Source organism: Macadamia integrifolia, unplaced genomic scaffold, assembly GCF_013358625.1.
Source record: "Macadamia integrifolia cultivar HAES 741 unplaced genomic scaffold, SCU_Mint_v3 scaffold1432, whole genome shotgun sequence".
NCBI classification, from domain to species: Eukaryota; Viridiplantae; Streptophyta; class Magnoliopsida; order Proteales; family Proteaceae; genus Macadamia; species Macadamia integrifolia.
Window position 1 is genome coordinate 33,712 of NW_024868203.1, and position 17,046 is coordinate 50,757.

The 17,046-nt window shown below is 38.7% G+C and overlaps 2 protein-coding genes across 3 annotated transcripts in view; both read left to right on the forward strand.

Moving 5' to 3' along the window:
- The window catches only part of LOC122063729 (WD-40 repeat-containing protein MSI4-like), a 29,550-nt gene extending 20,217 nt beyond the window's left edge, over nucleotides 1-9,333 (forward strand). For both annotated transcript variants that reach the window (XM_042627432.1, XM_042627433.1), the window contains exons 13-15: nucleotides 3,272-3,351; nucleotides 6,062-6,161; nucleotides 8,910-9,333. In XM_042627432.1, coding sequence (XP_042483366.1) covers nucleotides 3,272-3,351; nucleotides 6,062-6,161; nucleotides 8,910-9,011 — 282 coding nt within the window. In that variant the 3' untranslated portion in view covers nucleotides 9,012-9,333. The remainder of the gene's footprint in view (nucleotides 1-3,271; nucleotides 3,352-6,061; nucleotides 6,162-8,909) is intronic.
- Nucleotides 9,334-11,961: 2,628 nt separating this feature from the next.
- Nucleotides 11,962-16,931, forward strand: LOC122063727 (transmembrane 9 superfamily member 7-like). The gene is made up of 7 exons (XM_042627429.1): nucleotides 11,962-12,340; nucleotides 13,309-13,473; nucleotides 13,690-13,799; nucleotides 14,010-14,118; nucleotides 14,194-14,306; nucleotides 15,181-15,322; nucleotides 15,400-16,931. Exons 1-7 carry the CDS (start codon nucleotides 12,233-12,235, stop codon nucleotides 16,555-16,557), a joined length of 1,905 nt encoding a protein of 634 aa, XP_042483363.1. The 5' UTR covers nucleotides 11,962-12,232; the 3' UTR covers nucleotides 16,558-16,931.
- Nucleotides 16,932-17,046: the final 115 nt, after the last annotated feature.

Below are 17,046 nucleotides of genomic sequence, written 5' to 3' on the forward strand. Positions count from 1 at the left end.
TCCCAACCAGTTAGGGGGATCACTTAGATTTTTTAGAAGAGAGAGAGAGAGGGGCACCATTTAGTTTAAAAAATAATAATAATAAAAAAAGAAATTCTTTAAAAATTCACATGAGTGAGTAAGAAAGGAGAAAATATCATTAGATAGTGGAGGGCAGCTTGATCTTTTTGTATTTATTTATTTCTTTTATAATAAGGGAAGGGGCAAAGCGGGTTTTCACCCTGTTAGGGCTTCATATCCTTAGAGGAAAAAGGGTTTGAAGAAAGATAACACAGAGGAGAGCTGTTTTTCTCCACTTGCGCTAGAGATGGAGTTTCAAGAAACATCTTGAACCCCCATCTGTTGCAACCATCGGCAAGTTGAGGATGCTTTGTAACTGCCCATAGGAGAAGGAGAGACAAGTGGGAGGAAGACCTTGAAGCCTCAAGCCAAACGATGGCCAACCTATGAAAGGGAGTTAGTTTTTGCTGAAGAAGGGAAAATACACAGAGACAGGTACTCTGAGAGAGAAAGGAAAGAGATTTTGTGTGTTTAAATGAAAATCCCAGTGAAAAAAAGGAAAAAAAAAATGACGGTTTTCCAAAGGGTGGTTTTGAGATATTTTTTATGGATAATGGTTCCATTGAGGCAATTTCTCCCTTAGAGGTTGTGCTCAAGAGTTTCAACGGCCATTGCTCTTCACAAGAGTCGTTTAGCGTTGGGTATTGGACCTCCTTAAGAGCTCGACCATCATGGGAGTACATATATGATATTCTTCTTTTGATTTGTTTCATTAGCCATCAACAAGTAACTTCTCATGTTTTCCTTCCTTAGTTCATAGCTGAAGAATTTATCAGATTTATTACTCTTTGATTCTAAGTAATGTTAGAATGTTTCTTTTGGCTTTTGCAAATTTCTTCTTCTCTCTAAGTTTCTTACCTAGTTTCAGGTTTGAAATGTCATGAGCTTTCTTGTGAGTTTCATTTACTGTTGTGCATATCCTATTATTCTTGAAGATCAATCATGGTTCCATTACTTACTTAGATCTGTGCCTTCAAATATGAAATGTCATGAGATTTTTTGTGAGTTTATTTACTGTTATGCAAAATGGGCTGATTTCATGTGCCAAGCCTATTGGTAGCCCATGACATTTTAGATTTGAAGATACAAATCTAAGTAAGCATAGAACCAAGATTGGTCTTCAAGAAAACTCATGACATTTTAAATTTGAAGGTACAGATCTAAGTAAATAATGGAACCATGATTGATCTTCAAGAATAATAGAATTTGCATAACAGTAAATGAAACCCACAAGAAAGCTCATGACCTAGGCAAGAAATTCACGGAGAAGAAGAAATTTGCAAAAGCCAAAAGGAACATTCTAACATTATTTAAAATCAATGAATAATAGATCTCAGAAATTCTTTAACTATGAACTAAGGAAGGAAAACATAAGAAGTTACTTGTTGATGGTTGATGAAACAAATCAAAAGAAGAAGATCAGATATGTACTCCCATGGTGGTCGAGCTCTTAAGGATGTTCAATACCTAGGGCTGAATGGCCACTAAAGCCTTTGGGCGTAGCCTCCAAGAGAGAAATTGCCTCAAGGGAACCCTTATCCTCAAAAAACCATCTCAAAACCACTCTTTGGAAAACTATTATTTTTCTTTTTCCTTTTCTTCTTTGGGATTTTCTTTTAAACACACGAAATTGCTTTCCTTTTGCTCTGAGTTCCTGTCTTTGTGTCTCCCCTTCTGTGAACACTCCTTCCCTTTTATTGGTTGGCTATCGTTTGACTTGAAGCTTCAAGGTCTTCCTCCCACTTTTCTCTCCTTTTGTGGGAGTTACAAAGCGTCCTCAACTTGCTGACGGTTGCAGTAGATGGGGGTTCGAGATGCTTCTTGAAGCTCCATCTCTAGCGCAAGTGGAGAGAAGCAACTCTCCTCCCTCTTCTCCTTCTTCAAACCCTTTTTTCCTCCAGAGAGATGAAGCCCTAAAAGGGTGAAAACCCTTTTTGCCCCTTCCCTTATTCTATAAGAAAGAAAGAAGGAAATAAGAAAAGACTAAGCTGCCCTTTTGTGTCTAATGATCATTTTTCTTTTTTGCTCACTCACATGAATTTCTTGAAAGAATTTTATTTTTTTAAATTTTTTTTTTTTTAAAACTAAATGGTCCCCCCTCCTCTCTCTCTCTCTTCTAAAAAAATCTACCCCCCCATTTCTCATCTTGTTTAAAAGTAAATTTTGAAAAAAACCCTCTTTTTCTTCGTTGTTGTATTCCAAAATCAAATGGTCCCCATCTTTTTTATTTTTTATTTTCCAAAATTGCTCCTATTATTAACTTTAATAGGCTAAAAGATCATTTCTAATCTAGGATTTATTTAAAAAGACTCAAATGCCCCTTGACTGTGAATAGTTCTAACTATGACTAAATGACCCCTATTGTTTTGCAACCTATCCTAATTAGTAAAATACCTAAAATACCCTTGCTTAGAAGGGGCTATCCACAAATCCATTTTTGTCAATTTATTACTTGTATACGTTTTTTGCTAGTTGGGCATTAGGTCATGGCAAATAAAAGAATGTTGGAAAGGGTGTGTATTTGCGGCCAAATTGGGGCGTCTACACCATCTAATTGATTTTTCTGCCATGTATTTTTAGCTATCAAATAAGCAGAGGGCTGATGGATTAAACATTAGTCTGCCATCTAATTGACTTGTTCATTGTGCCATAGGGTGCAATGCTTAGTGATTGTTATGTGGGCAAGCAGAGCCCCCTGCCCCTAAGAGAAAAAAATTCCTCTTATTTTCATTAAAAGAAATAATGATTATAGTGAAGATGATACAGAAATTCATGGAGAGGGATGGGCATACTTGTGTTTGATCGCTTCCTCCAAGATGACTGATCTCTCTTGGGCAACCATGGATTTTAGGGATTTATGCAATGTTTCCCCTCAATTTCCCGACATTTTACCAACTTTCAACTGTATTTTGACCATTTTTGAGGAGATTGTGATCCCTATCAAAATGACCTACCTGTCAAAATCTCAAACCTTAGGTTGGTTGCTTCATATTATTCTTTGGCTACTTCTGAGAGATCTTTTGACATAGATATTTTAAAGAATTGACCTGACTTGGGTATTCGGAGTTCTCCAGAATTTGGATCGGATGAAAACTGAAAATATTGAGGCGGCGTAGTTTCTGATTTGAAACCATATATCTGATTTATGTTTCTCATATTGCGATGTAATTAGGAAGAAACTGACAATCCAAAGCTCTATATCATGTTGCAGGTTGGTAAAAAGAAGGATCGTGTTGGTACAAGAATGCCAAATTCTCCTCCGGGCTTGTTCTTCCAACATGCTGGGCACAGGTGTAAAGCTTTTCTGCTCATATTTGCGTCTACTTTGGCTTATAAATGTGATTCACTTCCTTTTCATCTAATATTTATACATGCTTAAAAGTTGCTCCTCATAGGAATCTTGATGCAGTTAGGCATAGGGATACTAATTAAGGATATATGTAATTTTTTTTTCCTATCTTTTTAGTCCATCAGAGTCAAGTTTTGTTTTCAGTTTCAGGATAGGATTAGTACTTCTTTGTTTGATTCTATAAAACAGCATGTAAGCCAATGATTCTCAGTTGGTTTTTTTTGGAATGAAAGAATTTTGGATTGCTTAATGTTATCGGTGTGGTGCATCTATTGGCCATGTGGCTGCCTTCTCCTTTGTCTGCGATTCTGAAATTCTTCAGGTACTGTCTCCTTCTAGCTTACATTCTTACTGGTATTTCATCCCCTCCTACCTCCTTCTCCCTTGCCTTTTCTTTTAAAAATGATTTCTGTTACTGTTCTTTCCTTTTCCCTGCGATTGGCAGTACATCTGGGTTGAAAAGAAATCATTAGAACTCACTGGTTGTAAGCCCAATCGACCTGAGATTTGGGTCAAAGGAAGCCTATTTATAGGATATTCAAACCCTAGAGATTACCACCCTGTAATCCTCCTTTGTTGTGAGAAACCAGTTGAAACCCAGATCTGGTTCTTAGCCTACTGCTATGTTCAATTTCAGTGGTTGAGTAGCCTTTCTTCAATCAAGGTTTTGGGTGTCCACTAGTTGGGATTTGAGAGGCCTGATAGTGAAGAACCTTAGCCTGAAATTGCAGACTGGACCGTGGTCTTATGAGTGAGATATTCCTCTCGATATCAGGGCTACCACCACTGTTTGGAGACGAAGGTTGAAGACAACCTTTCGTGTTGCCTTAACCCTTGTCGACTTATTGATTTCCATAACTACTGCTCTCTCTTCTGTTAATTCTTTTTTGTCACATTCCTTTATAATTGCTTCCAACTCTGTCCCTAGAGAAAAAGGTATAAAAGACAATTGTGTCCTAATCCACATCCACCTTTCAAAGTAATCCTTTTGCAATTCTGGTTATTTACTGGATTGCAATTCCCCACTTTGCAACTTTAGTTAATTTACAAATTTTCCATTATTCTTAAATATTTGGCTATTGCACACTTGGGTGGGCCCATAAGCAAGCTCAGTAGGGTTCCGGAACCTTAGTATCACATCAGATCTCGACTGGTTGGATTTGATACAAACCTGAAACTGTCCTGGCTGATCCCATAACCAATTCGGTTTTGCTACAACCTGCTGATGGGTGGGACAGGACAGGGCAAAAGCAATGTTGTGTAGCACCAGGGCAATGTTGTGTATTTGGCATTACCCAGACTCACCATGACTTCACTGTATGAAGCCCAACCTGATCCAATCACAAACCCTATTGGGGCTTACAAAGTTCATTCCATTAGCGGTGGGCTAGTTTTGTGTGTCTGTTTCATCATAATCTCTTGGGGATCTTGATCCATGACTGGTTTTGAAGCCTTGATCAACTGCAAATGGTAGAGGTGAAGATTTGAGTGCTGATTCCTGTCTCATGGATTTGAGTTTTTTCTATCAGCAACTTAGGTTCAAGCGCATGACAAGGAATGAGCTGAAATTGAACTTTTAAGAATCATCAATCAGACTTTTTCTCTTTTTTCATTTTCTTTGACAATGGGCTGTCCAATATATTGTTTGATGGGTACATGAAAGCCATCTTTTGCCATACCATGTCATGCAAAGATTGTCAGTGTGGTTCCTATGAGTTTGAATGTAGTTCTTTGTCCAGGACATTTCTTTTATCCATTAGAATGATCAGTTAGAGAACACATTGAACTATGTGATCAGAAAATATTAATATCGGAAATAGGGTTTATCTTTGTCCATTCCAACCTAGCAAGCTGACTGTGCATGAAGTAGATGCTTGACTGATCTTAGCAGTGATGTGATGTATAAGTCATCCACTGGACCAGCAGTTCATATGTTCTATGATTGATAATTCAATCATCAGAAGAGGCAGGAATCCATTACTTTCAAGGGTTGGGACTTGGGATAGTGTAGCTTCAATTACTTGCTTATTTTTAAGAGTCGAAGGCTAATCTTTACTCGACTTCAGGAGGGTATTTTTTCATGATGTTAAAGAATTTTAGGAAGGGGAGGTATTATTCATGTCACTATTCTGGGCACTGTTGCTTATTATTAGATGTGGGTATTTAGGGGTTTTTAGTTGTCTTCCTACTTTATACAGAGGGTTGTGATTGCTAATAGGCTTATAAAAACTGCAGATTATTTTTTTTTTCTTTTTAGATGGGAAAGGAGAATATGTTAGAAAAATACATTTTGGTGACTCTGGTGGGTTGATGAAAGCAATTAGGGTCAATGATTCTGGGTATTTTCTCGTGGCGAGTAGGGTTGACACTATGACTGCTTTTGGTGTAGTTAATGAAACGGGTTTGTGGAATTGGGGAAATGACATCTTTACTGGCGGGTTTTTTTTTTTTTTTTTTTTTTTTTTTTTTTTTTTTTTAAATATATTCTAGTGGAAAATAGCACACATTTTATGGTTTATATACTTAGTCTCTTATCTTACGCTGGAATTTGGTTTTGGTGATCGATGATGTCTTGCTTTACTTTTCTTGCATTTAGGCTTCGCAAGTGTTACTCATGAAGCAAATTACTTTCTACAAATGTGATGTATGCAGGGATAAAGTTGTTGACTTCCACTGGAATGCATCTGATCCATGGACAATTGTTAGTGTCTCTGATGATTGTGAGAGCACTGGCGGAGGTGGCACATTGCAGGTACCAGATATTTCTTTTCATTCTGCAATGCGTATCCTTTCAGCACTAGTTGCATCCAATAAATTTGTTATCTGTTAAGTGCAGAGGCGTTATCTTCAAGTACGGACTGCCATTTCCATTTGACCCTGTTTCTATACCCATTTTGATTGTATTCTCCAATGATGTTGATGCTTTGGCCTACTAGTATGATGTTGAGTCTACAATGATAAGCTGTCTGCCAGAAAAGATGATTAGCTATCAGTTAGTAAATGCTTACTTCATTATTATATACATATTCCTTTGCATCTAAATATGTTTCTTCTATGAGGTTAACTCTGATTTTTATGAAGGGCTACTCTTGTGCTTCTTAAGGCTTTATACAACTCTGTGTAAGACCTAGCATCTAAACAATCAAATTGGCAGGTTATATCCCATATACCCAACTCTTGTTGGGTTAGGCTGAGATTTTGTCAAGCCTTAGCTGGCCTTAGTGTACATAACTTAAAACCCGCCACTTGTGCTGTTATGCAGCACAGCCTGACTTTAGGCTGAGGTTCACTGACCCCAACCCCGTCAAACTAACCTGAATAGCCTTTTTTTTTTTTTTCAAAATTGAGCCAGGTTGGCCCAATTCTTATTGTACATCCAACTGCTGAGGTTTGCCAACCTCAACCCAGTCCACCTACCTTGAAAGGCTGGCCGAGTTTTAAATTTCGGTCAGGTTTTAGTACTGGTTTCGTTTGGGCCTTAGTTTTTCTTCTTTTCAAGTGTAATGAGGCTAAAATATAATGCCCAAAGTGGAGGTCTTAAGGGGTGCACGAAGTAAATATTTTACTACAGCGTCCCATGTCTCGAGTCCAAGTTTAGGAAATTATCTTAGCTATCTATGAACCCTATTCTTAGTCATTTTAGGTTAGGAAGAGTTTTATTAATTTTGATTATTTATTTAGAGTACGAGAATAAGGAGGAGTCCTTATGATAGTCAATTTATGAATGTTAATAGTTTGTTAATATGTAACCACCCCCCTGCAATTATGGAGTTGGTTGATGAAAGAATTGATCTTTTGGTTTCTTACCAAAGAAGGCTGGACCTCAGTCCCCCGCTTCTGAATAGAGTAGTTCGCCGTCATCAAGCGAACCAGGACTGAGCTCTAATTGTCCTTCCTTTGCAGCTCCTCCGGAGCCTCTCAAACCCATCAACTCGTCAGCTACTTTGACAAATCTGGTTTAGAGTGTAAAAGTCTCCTTCATCGCAATGGTTCTTCCCCGTTCAAGAACTGTTTTTGTGATCGAATTACAAAATTAATATACAAACTGTATTGGATCATTCGCTGGAATGGATAAGTGATTCTTTTATAGGATCCCAATGAGATATTCAAATCCACTAAAGATGCAATAGGTATTTGTAATCGATCAGCTTCAAGTATGACCGAGGACTTTCTGTGTCGATGCTGTTTTTGACTTGTGTTTTGAGGTCTTTCAGATCCTTACTCACAGGCTCTGGGTTCCTTGCGGCGCTGCCTCATGCCTGCACTTGCTTGAGTGCCAGTTCATTATGTTACTAGAATAGGCGGTTGGCTGCTGCGCTACAGATCTCACCTCTCTCACGGCTATAAATCTCTCCCTCTTCTTTTCCTCTTAAATATTATCTTTATTTCTTTTTTCTTCCTCTCATCGATTGCTAATCTGAACGTTGGATCTGAGATCAGATTTGGCTAATACTCTCAGATTGGAATCTCTTCCATTAAGTGGCTCATTACCCACTGGCCAATCAGATCTGATGGATCTGCATTAACCTGAATAGCGGACTGCCGGACTTTTAAAATCGAGCTAGGTTGGCCCGATTCACATTGTGCATCTAAGTTCTAATATATTTTTATAGTAGATACTTCATGTATTTTTGTGTGTGAGATGTGAAGTGAAATAGTTGGGATGCAATCATGCAACCTAGGAGTATATTATGCATAGAGTGAGATGTGGAGGTATAAAGTGGTTAGGAAAGTAATTTTGGAAAAGGGGGGGGGGGGCTCGAAATTTAGGGAGGCGGATTTATTTGTATATGAATTTTTCAAAAAATAAAAGCTAAAAAAATAATCGTGGTACAGCAACTCACCCTCCTTTGACCTGGCTAGTTTGGCAATCCAGACCTCTATGACCCTGTTGCCAAAACAGGTTGATCACTCCCCTAACCAGTTGCCTTTTCTGAGAGATTGCTTGGACCTTCTGTGACAAAGTGAGTTGAGTAGGTCTGTTGATCAGTCAAACTGATGAGCAGTCAGAACAGGTTAAGCACACAAGGCAAGGTTTTGGTAATTTATATTGGTCAGAGTAATACTAGTAATACAACCAGATTGGATACAGATTTTTTCAATGATAAAACACCCTGGATCCCACCATGTGGTTAGAAAATGCTCATATGTGAAACTTCAGCTGTCTTCAGCTCTTGCTTGAACTTATTACGGAGTAAAAGGTGCCCATAGAAATATACTCCCTTGTTAGAGACATCATGCGAGGGTAGTTAGTGAACAATCAGATTTCCGTTAAAAATTGCGACAGCTTGCTGAGCTAATTCATCTTCGCCAGCATTGCTTTTACTCCCATATGTACCAGGCATATGATCTTTGTCATTTTATTTTTTTTATGTGTTGGATTCATGAAACGTAGTATGGGGCATTTCTTCTGCACACATACATACTAATTCATCCTTCTTTATTCTTCCTGTGGGTAGTTTCATTCTCAGTGCCTTATAAATGCTTCTCTTTTTCACAGATATGGCGCATGAGCGATTTGATTTATAGACCAGAAGAGGAGGTTCTTGCTGAGCTGGAGCAGTTCAAAGCGCACGTTCTTACATGTTCCTCAAAATCTTGAGATTGAGAATGAGTGAATCCCAGAAGATGAAGAACTTATTGGAGCCCAACTTATATGAAATGTTTCGGTGTGGTGACAACTGGCAATCTCAGATCTTCCATGGGGGGATATGACTATCCTCATCTAAGACCTTAGACTAGAATGTACTTTGTTGTAATTGAAAGTGCTTTGGTAGATATTTTAGCTGGTACATATTTCTTAGTTGGAAGGGTATTGTTGACTTTAAATGCCTTACTGTTTTAAACAAACTTGAATTTGGTGTGAAGTTGGAGTTGCACCACTTGGTGTATTGATTTCGGTTTTCTTACTTTCATCTTTTACATATTTGGGTGTAGCGGTTAAGCATGATTTCCTGGATTCTTCCATTCTCTTACCAAAGGATTTTTATTGTTTGGGGGAAAAGTGGGGTTGAAGGGATATGGGTTATAACACCTTACCTCTTATATCTCTCAGAAGGCAAGGAACAGGCTTGGATCTTACAGGTAACAATGGCTTCTCTCTTTTGCCTCTTATAAAAAAAAAGAATATACCTCCAGGCGGGGACAAATAGTGTGGTTGTACATTGGATAGAGCTGGTATGTTTTTTGGACAGATATACCTCAAGGTGGGTTTACATGTCAAGTTTATAGAGTTGGTCAAGGTTTAAAAAAAAAAAAAAAAACCCTTAAATTTCAAGGGAATCACCAACGACGCAACACATAGGAAGTTTGAAATTTGTCATATGATAAATCTATCATTTTCTAGATATCGATACGATGGAATAGCCACATTTCCATTAGGCAAAACTTGACAGTGGGTTACAAATATCCCTCAAGTCTCTATATAAATAAGGAGGATCGCTCACTCAACCCAAAGGGGTAGCATGGTCTGTGAGCAACGAACTTGGCATGAGGTTGTCTCAATTGCAATTTTATTGCAATTCTTTAATTCACACAGCTCCCTATATCTAATGATTAGAATTGCGAATGTATTATATTCGTACCTTACCATTGAGCCAAGCGTGTCATATCTATAAAAATAAGGGAAATTTATAGCGCCACCCCTTAGAGAATGCTAGTATTATAGGAACACTCTATTTCTTTCACCAAATTAGACTCAGACCCCCTACCGTCAGTCTCAGTTAAGGAATATATTTTTTATACTGATGTCAGTTGTTATATTCTATTTGAAATACGAAAATGCCCTTACTAAATGTGAAATCCCTAAAATGCCCATGTAATGAGTCTCATCCTCAAATCAATAGTTCCTATATCGTTCTCCCAAATCAAGCACCAGCGATCACGGTGGGGGCAGCGGCATTGGTGACAGTGGCGATCAACACAAACTCATAGTGGTGGTGGGCAGCGGCGTCGGTGATAGCGACGATCAACATGAACTCACAACGGTGGCGGGCAGCGGCATCGGTGGCAGCGACGATCAACACGAACTCACAGTGGTGACAACAGCGGCATCGGCAACGAAACTCTCTCTCTATGGTTCTTGATTTTACACTGGAGGTTTGACGACTGAGTTTTCCAAACCACCGCCGCTGACACCACTCCTCCACCACTCTCTATGGCATTGGGATTACCTGTAATAGCAGAGAGCAAATTGCTACAGTCAATATGCCCATCGCATACGAAATGTATTATCTGAACACCCAGATCACTGTATAGAGCAGAAAATATATAAATAATAATAATAAATTAAAAAAAACCAGAATCAAGAGAGAATCAAGACAACGATCACGGCGGTGGGGGCAGCGGTGTCGGCGACAACGGTTTGGGAGATGCCGCTGTCGAACCTCCGATGTAGAGAGAGAGTTCCATCGCCGATGCCGCTGCCGTCACCACCATGAGTTCGTGCTGTTCGCCGCTGTCACCGATGTCGGAAGCCAAACCTTCTCCCTCACCACCTGTTTCTCCACCGCCGCCACCGCCGCCGCCACCCCCTCCTCCACCGCCTCCGCCTCTGCCTCCATGTTTGCACGGCCTTTGCCTCCATGTCCGCTACCGACAGATCCGACCTCATTGGATATGAATCAGAGAGGTCGCAGAGAGGTAAAGGTTATGAAACAGTCATGGCCATGAATAGGAATGGGAGGAGGAAGAAGATGAAACTGAGTCCGGTGAAATCTTTTATTTTGATCCAAATACCGGAGATAGAGACTTGCAAGGGCACCATCAGAGGCAGCACCACTCGCCGTAGACGGAATGAGCACAACTTGCCGACGACAGCAACTCGGGTACTCTGGATCTCGTCAGACTCACAGATTGAGGTACAGAAAAGGAACAAGGGAGAGAGTGTGATAAGTGACAAGAGTGATTAAAGGGTATTTTTGGAATAGTATAATATTGGTGTTTTACGCATAAGGGCAAAATTATCATTTCACAATATCACTTAACATAAACTGACGGCAAGGGGTCAAAGTCCAATTTGGTGAAAGAGAGGGAATGTCTCTCTAATATTGGTATTCTCCAGGGGGTGGCATTGTAAATTACCCTAAAAATAAAAAATTTCCTAAAAGATGCTTCTCCAATTTGACCAGGGTTATAAAAATTGAAATTGAGGTAAACTTCCAATTGAAATTAGGAGATCCTTTCAATTAAAACTTTTGTAATGATGTTATATTTCCAAATCATTGATTTGGGAACCATTTGAGAACAATTTAAGGACAACAAAATTATCAAAAGATTGACGGCCAAGATCGACATTCCTTACTTTGTTTTCTATGTAACAATGTCAAACAGTTCCTTGATAATGGCGAAATAATTCTCGAAGGGATCTAGTCTGTCAGTGCCGATCGATCTCAAAACCCCTAAAATCGGCACCTCAGATATGAAAACCCAACGATCCGGGAAGAAAAACCCTAGAATCTACCAGATCAGAAAATCTAGAATCGGATCTGTCATGGCTGAATTTAATTTAATTTAATTTAATTTTTTTATTTTTTGGGGGTTAAAATAATGCTCTGATTCAATCAAATCTGATTCCGGTTTTTTGAAACAGTGTAGGTGACCCGCTTAATAAAGGAACTTTTTCCATATGGATCTCTTTCCTACTACTGGCCCCACCAAGAATCAACCTGAGATTGTACCCTTTTCATTTCCTATCATACGTACTCTGCAGTCTGCAACTCTCTCTCTCTGCTTGCTTATTTGTCCTAAATTTCCTTTCATTTGATCAGTAGTTACTACTTCTTGTCCCGTTTGTCTCCCTGTGTCTGACCTCCAATCTCGAAGATGGGTAGCTTCGGTTGTGTCGCCACCCTCTTCGCCGCTCTCCTTCTTCTCATTTCATATGCGCAGGCTTTTTATCTTCCGGGTGTTGCTCCTCGCGATTTCAACCAGGTAATGTGGCATTTTGTTTATCCTTGTTACATTTTGTATCTTTGTATTTCAAGCTTCTTCAGATCTTCGTTTGGTCATACTTCTATTTTTCCTTCCTCACAGTCCATATTTATTGATCGATTTTAAACTATCTGTTAGCTTCATAATGAGCATTTCTGAATGGTGCCGACTTGGATCTAGGGTTTTGGGTTTTAATCTGTCGGAATCTGCATTTGTTTGTTTTTCTGGATCATTAAAGTTTCAAATTTAAGTTTTTCCCCCTTGATTACTGAAAATAACTAGGTTGAAATGATGAATTGGGGGGGGGGGGGGGGGATCAGGCTCTTCGAAATGAATCTTTTTTTTTTTTTTGGGCCATCCACTGTTTTCCATCAATGTCTCTTTGATCTTTGCGTGACTTTCTTCTCAATTTTCATTATTCGTTTACGCACCTGAATGCTTTGTACTTACTTGGCAATTAGGGTAAATACTAACTAGCATCTAGTACCTACTGGTGATGTGGACGATGGACCTCTGTAGTCTCCGATTTGCTTCTTTCACTGTACAATTTTCCATGAACGCGATGCCTTTCCCACATTTCTGGTTTCGTTTCAGTTTATTTATTTTTATTTATAGTTAGAAAGGGATAAATCTAAATTATGTTCATAATAGTCAGTTCAAAGGAAGTGATTTTTTGGTTTGCATTCAGGTAATCAGGTTGTTTGGTGTCCAACATTATTACAATGTGTCGTTTTTTTTTTAAGGTTTCCTTGGTACCTGATTGTTGAGTTTGATCTTTTCTCTTTTTAACTCTTGTTTACTGAGGTCCCTTGCCTTACTTGAGAACTATTTTTGGCTAAGCCTGATGAAAATGCTGTCTATGTTTTTGCTCGCCCTCATTGATGGTTAAGCTTATGAATTATAAGTAAGTGGCTTCTATTTGTTTACACTAATTTCTGATCAATTATTCATATTGTCCTTCCACATAGGGTGATCCCCTTCAAGTCAAAGTGAACAAGCTTTCATCCATAAAGACGCAACTTCCTTATGATTATTATTTCCTGAACTATTGCAAGCCTTCCAAAATTTTGAACAGTGAAGAAAATTTAGGAGAGGTTCTTCGAGGTGACCGCATTGAGAATTCTGTCTATACTGTGAGCCTTTATTCCTCTTCTTTGGTATTTTTAGCATTGTAAACAGCGAGCTATTCACTTCTGAATTAGATGCAGGAAAATAAGCTTTAAACTTGGGACAGTATTCAGTTATATAACCGTTATACTTTGTTATTGACCTAAATGTATGATATGTCCACACCACCCCCCACACAAAAAAAAAAAAAAAAAATTGAACTATACTTATGTATATCCCAGTTTCATATGAGAATGGAAGACTCATGCAAGGTAGCCTGTCGAGTAAAGCTTGATACTGAATCTGCAAAGAATTTTAAGGAGAAAATCGATGATGAATATCGTGTGAACATGTAAGTACTTCGAATATAATACCTTGTGACATATTTAGTTGACAATATCAATAAGTGTAATACTTCCATCCTTTATTCTTTTCCTCCCTGTTATTTTCTTGTTGTGACTGCCGCATGATTCTTTTGTCCTCCATGGTGATTTGCTCTGTTACCTATAAGGAGGAAGAGAAAAGAAAACCTTTTACTGACATCTCTTTGATGGATTTACAGGATTTTGGATAACCTTCCTGTTGCAGTCCTTCGACAAAGGAGGGATGGAAGTCAGTCAACAACATATGAACATGGTTTTCTTGTTGGATTCAAAGGAAACTATGGTGAGGTAAGTATCGCAAAGTAGTTATTTGTTGCATAATTCCTGTCGTTATTTTGTTTGATATTTAATGTGCTTGTGCAGAGCAAAACTGAGAAATATTTTATCAATAACCACCTGAGCTTCAGAGTCATGTATCATGAAGATCCTGCAACTGATTCTGCCCGCATTGTTGGGTTTGAGGTTGCTCCAAACAGGTGCTGTACTTCTGTTAATGGTGTTATTTAGCATATAAGGTTGTGACAATGTTTTATATTTTGTTATGGCTTCCGATTTAGGTGGGTACTAGTCGAAATGAGAGATAACATGAAGATTCTGCAATAGAAACACTTCAGTTAGTTCAGAGAAGAAGGGGATGTAGTTTCTGGGAACAATTTGTCTCACTGGTGTTGTGGTCTAGATCTGAAAGAGTTAGAATCCCACACATAAGCTCTACCAATTAAGGCCAAAAAGAGGTAATGGAATTGGAGTGAAAACAACGATCATTAATGTGTGTGAGAGAGATATCCTCATTTACAATCTCATTTCTATTTGTTGATTTACTTCCTCGCCTCTCCCTTATATGCAGCTTTTATGGTGGTAATGGCTATAAAAAATGCTGCATGTTGTGGACTAGATTACTCTCATATTCCGACTTTCGATCCTCTATCAAATTGCGAGTTATCATTTCCATTTAAATATATAGTATTTCAAAGTTTTTGGTTAGATAAATGGGTAAGGATTTATAAACGTTGTAAGTTTTTTGGTTATAATTACTGAATTTCAGATAATAACTTCTTCCATCTTGAATTTCAGATAACAAGTGTAACTTTTTTATCATTGCATTTTTGTGTACATAAACTTGCTTATGCTCTTGATTCTCAAATATACTTCGCAATACCTGGTTTGGGATCCTATCTTGAATTACCAGAGTGGTGATACCTCTGATGTGCATTTGTTGTCTATATTGGTGTCTCGTGTCATCAATCCTTTTTTTTTTTTTTTTTTAAATCTATTTTTGTCAGAATGTTGAGATTTTGTTCGGCTTATTTGCTTTGGTTCTTATCTTCTCGTCTTGTCTTCTGCATGCAGCATCAATCACGAGTACAAGGCTTGGGATGATAAGAACCCTCAGTTGTTAACATGCACAAAAAATATAGTTCAAGGTAGTACTGTCCCACAAGAGGTTGAAGCAGATAAGGAGGTTGTATACACATTTGATGTTTCTTTCAAGGTACCGATTCCTTGAATCTTTTTGTATGATTCTTCTTCTCTGCTGTTCAGTTCCTGATGAGATTCTTTCATTTCCAGCCCAGTGAAATCAAGTGGGCATCTCGTTGGGATACCTATCTCCTTATGAATGATGATCAAATCCATTGGTTCTCTATTATAAATTCTCTGATGATTGTCCTCTTCCTTTCTGGTATGGTGGCAATGATAATGATGAGAACTCTGTATAGAGATATTGCCAACTATAACCAGTTGGAGACCCAGGACGAAACACAAGAGGAAACAGGGTGGAAGCTTGTCCATGGAGATGTTTTCAGGTCTCCCATCAATTCTGGTTTACTCTGTGTTCATGTTGGGACAGGGGTCCAGATCTTTGCGGTGACGCTTGTTACAATTATTTTTGCGTTACTGGGTTTCCTGTCACCTTCAAACCGAGGGGGACTCATGACTGCCATGGTTCTCTTGTGGGTTTTTATGGGCTTATTTGCAGGATACTCGTCGGCCCGCTTGTATAAGATGTTCAAGGGCACAGAATGGAAAAAGAATACTTTAAAAACTGCATTCATATTTCCTGGTATACTTTTTGCAGTTTTCTTTGTGCTGAATGCACTCATATGGGGAGAGCAGTCTTCAGGTGCAGTGCCCTTTGGTACCATGTTCGCTCTTGTTTTCTTATGGTTTGGAATTTCGGTACCATTGGTTTTTGCGGGTAGTTTTTTGGGTTCCAAAAGGCCAGCCATTGAGGACCCAGTGAAGACAAACAAGATCCCTCGACAGATACCAGAGCAGGCGTGGTACATGAAACCAGTCTTCTCTATACTTATTGGAGGCATACTTCCCTTTGGAGCAGTCTTTATTGAACTCTTTTTCATCTTGACATCGATATGGTTGAACCAGTTCTACTACATCTTTGGCTTCCTATTCATCGTCTTTATCATACTAATAATTACTTGTGCTGAGATAACAATAGTGCTCTGCTACTTCCAGTTGTGTAGTGAGGATTATCATTGGTGGTGGAGAGCCTATTTGACTGCTGGATCATCTGCTCTCTATCTTTTCCTCTACTCGGTGTTCTACTTCTTCACCAAGTTGGAGATATCAAAATTGGTGCCAGGCATATTATACTTTGCGTATATGTTGCTCGTCTCCTGTGTGTTCTTCGTCTTGACAGGGACAATAGGCTTCTATGCATGCTTTTGGTTTGTTCGGAAGATATACTCGTCTGTGAAAATCGACTGACACACTGAGGAAGTGGGCTCTATGGATGCATTTGTAAGCTATGAAATGAGAATTCTCAAAGGCGAGGCTTGGGAGAGGGAGGGGAAGAATGTGCCCTTACCAGCTCGTGCATATAGTCTATCTTCGACTGGAGAGCTTTCTTTTGATCTCCCCAAACTGTCTTTTTGCAGATGGTAGCTTAGGATGTTTGCAGAACAGTTATTTTCATTAGCTTTTGTTCAAGAAGCTTACAAAGCCGTTCTCCTGGAAATGATTGGTTCTGTTGTTTATCTTTAGGGTGGATCCTATCTGAACGTAAATACACAACTTGTGAGTACTTTATTTTTCCTATTATTGGCATTTTATCAGTTAAATCACACCGACTGGATTTGGCATATTAATAGCTCTATTTGTTCCCATGTAAAATGAAGAACAAGATTTTGTTTTCGGGAGAGGGATAGATATGCCGATATCAAGTATGCTAGTGGATAACACCAATAGGATCACATG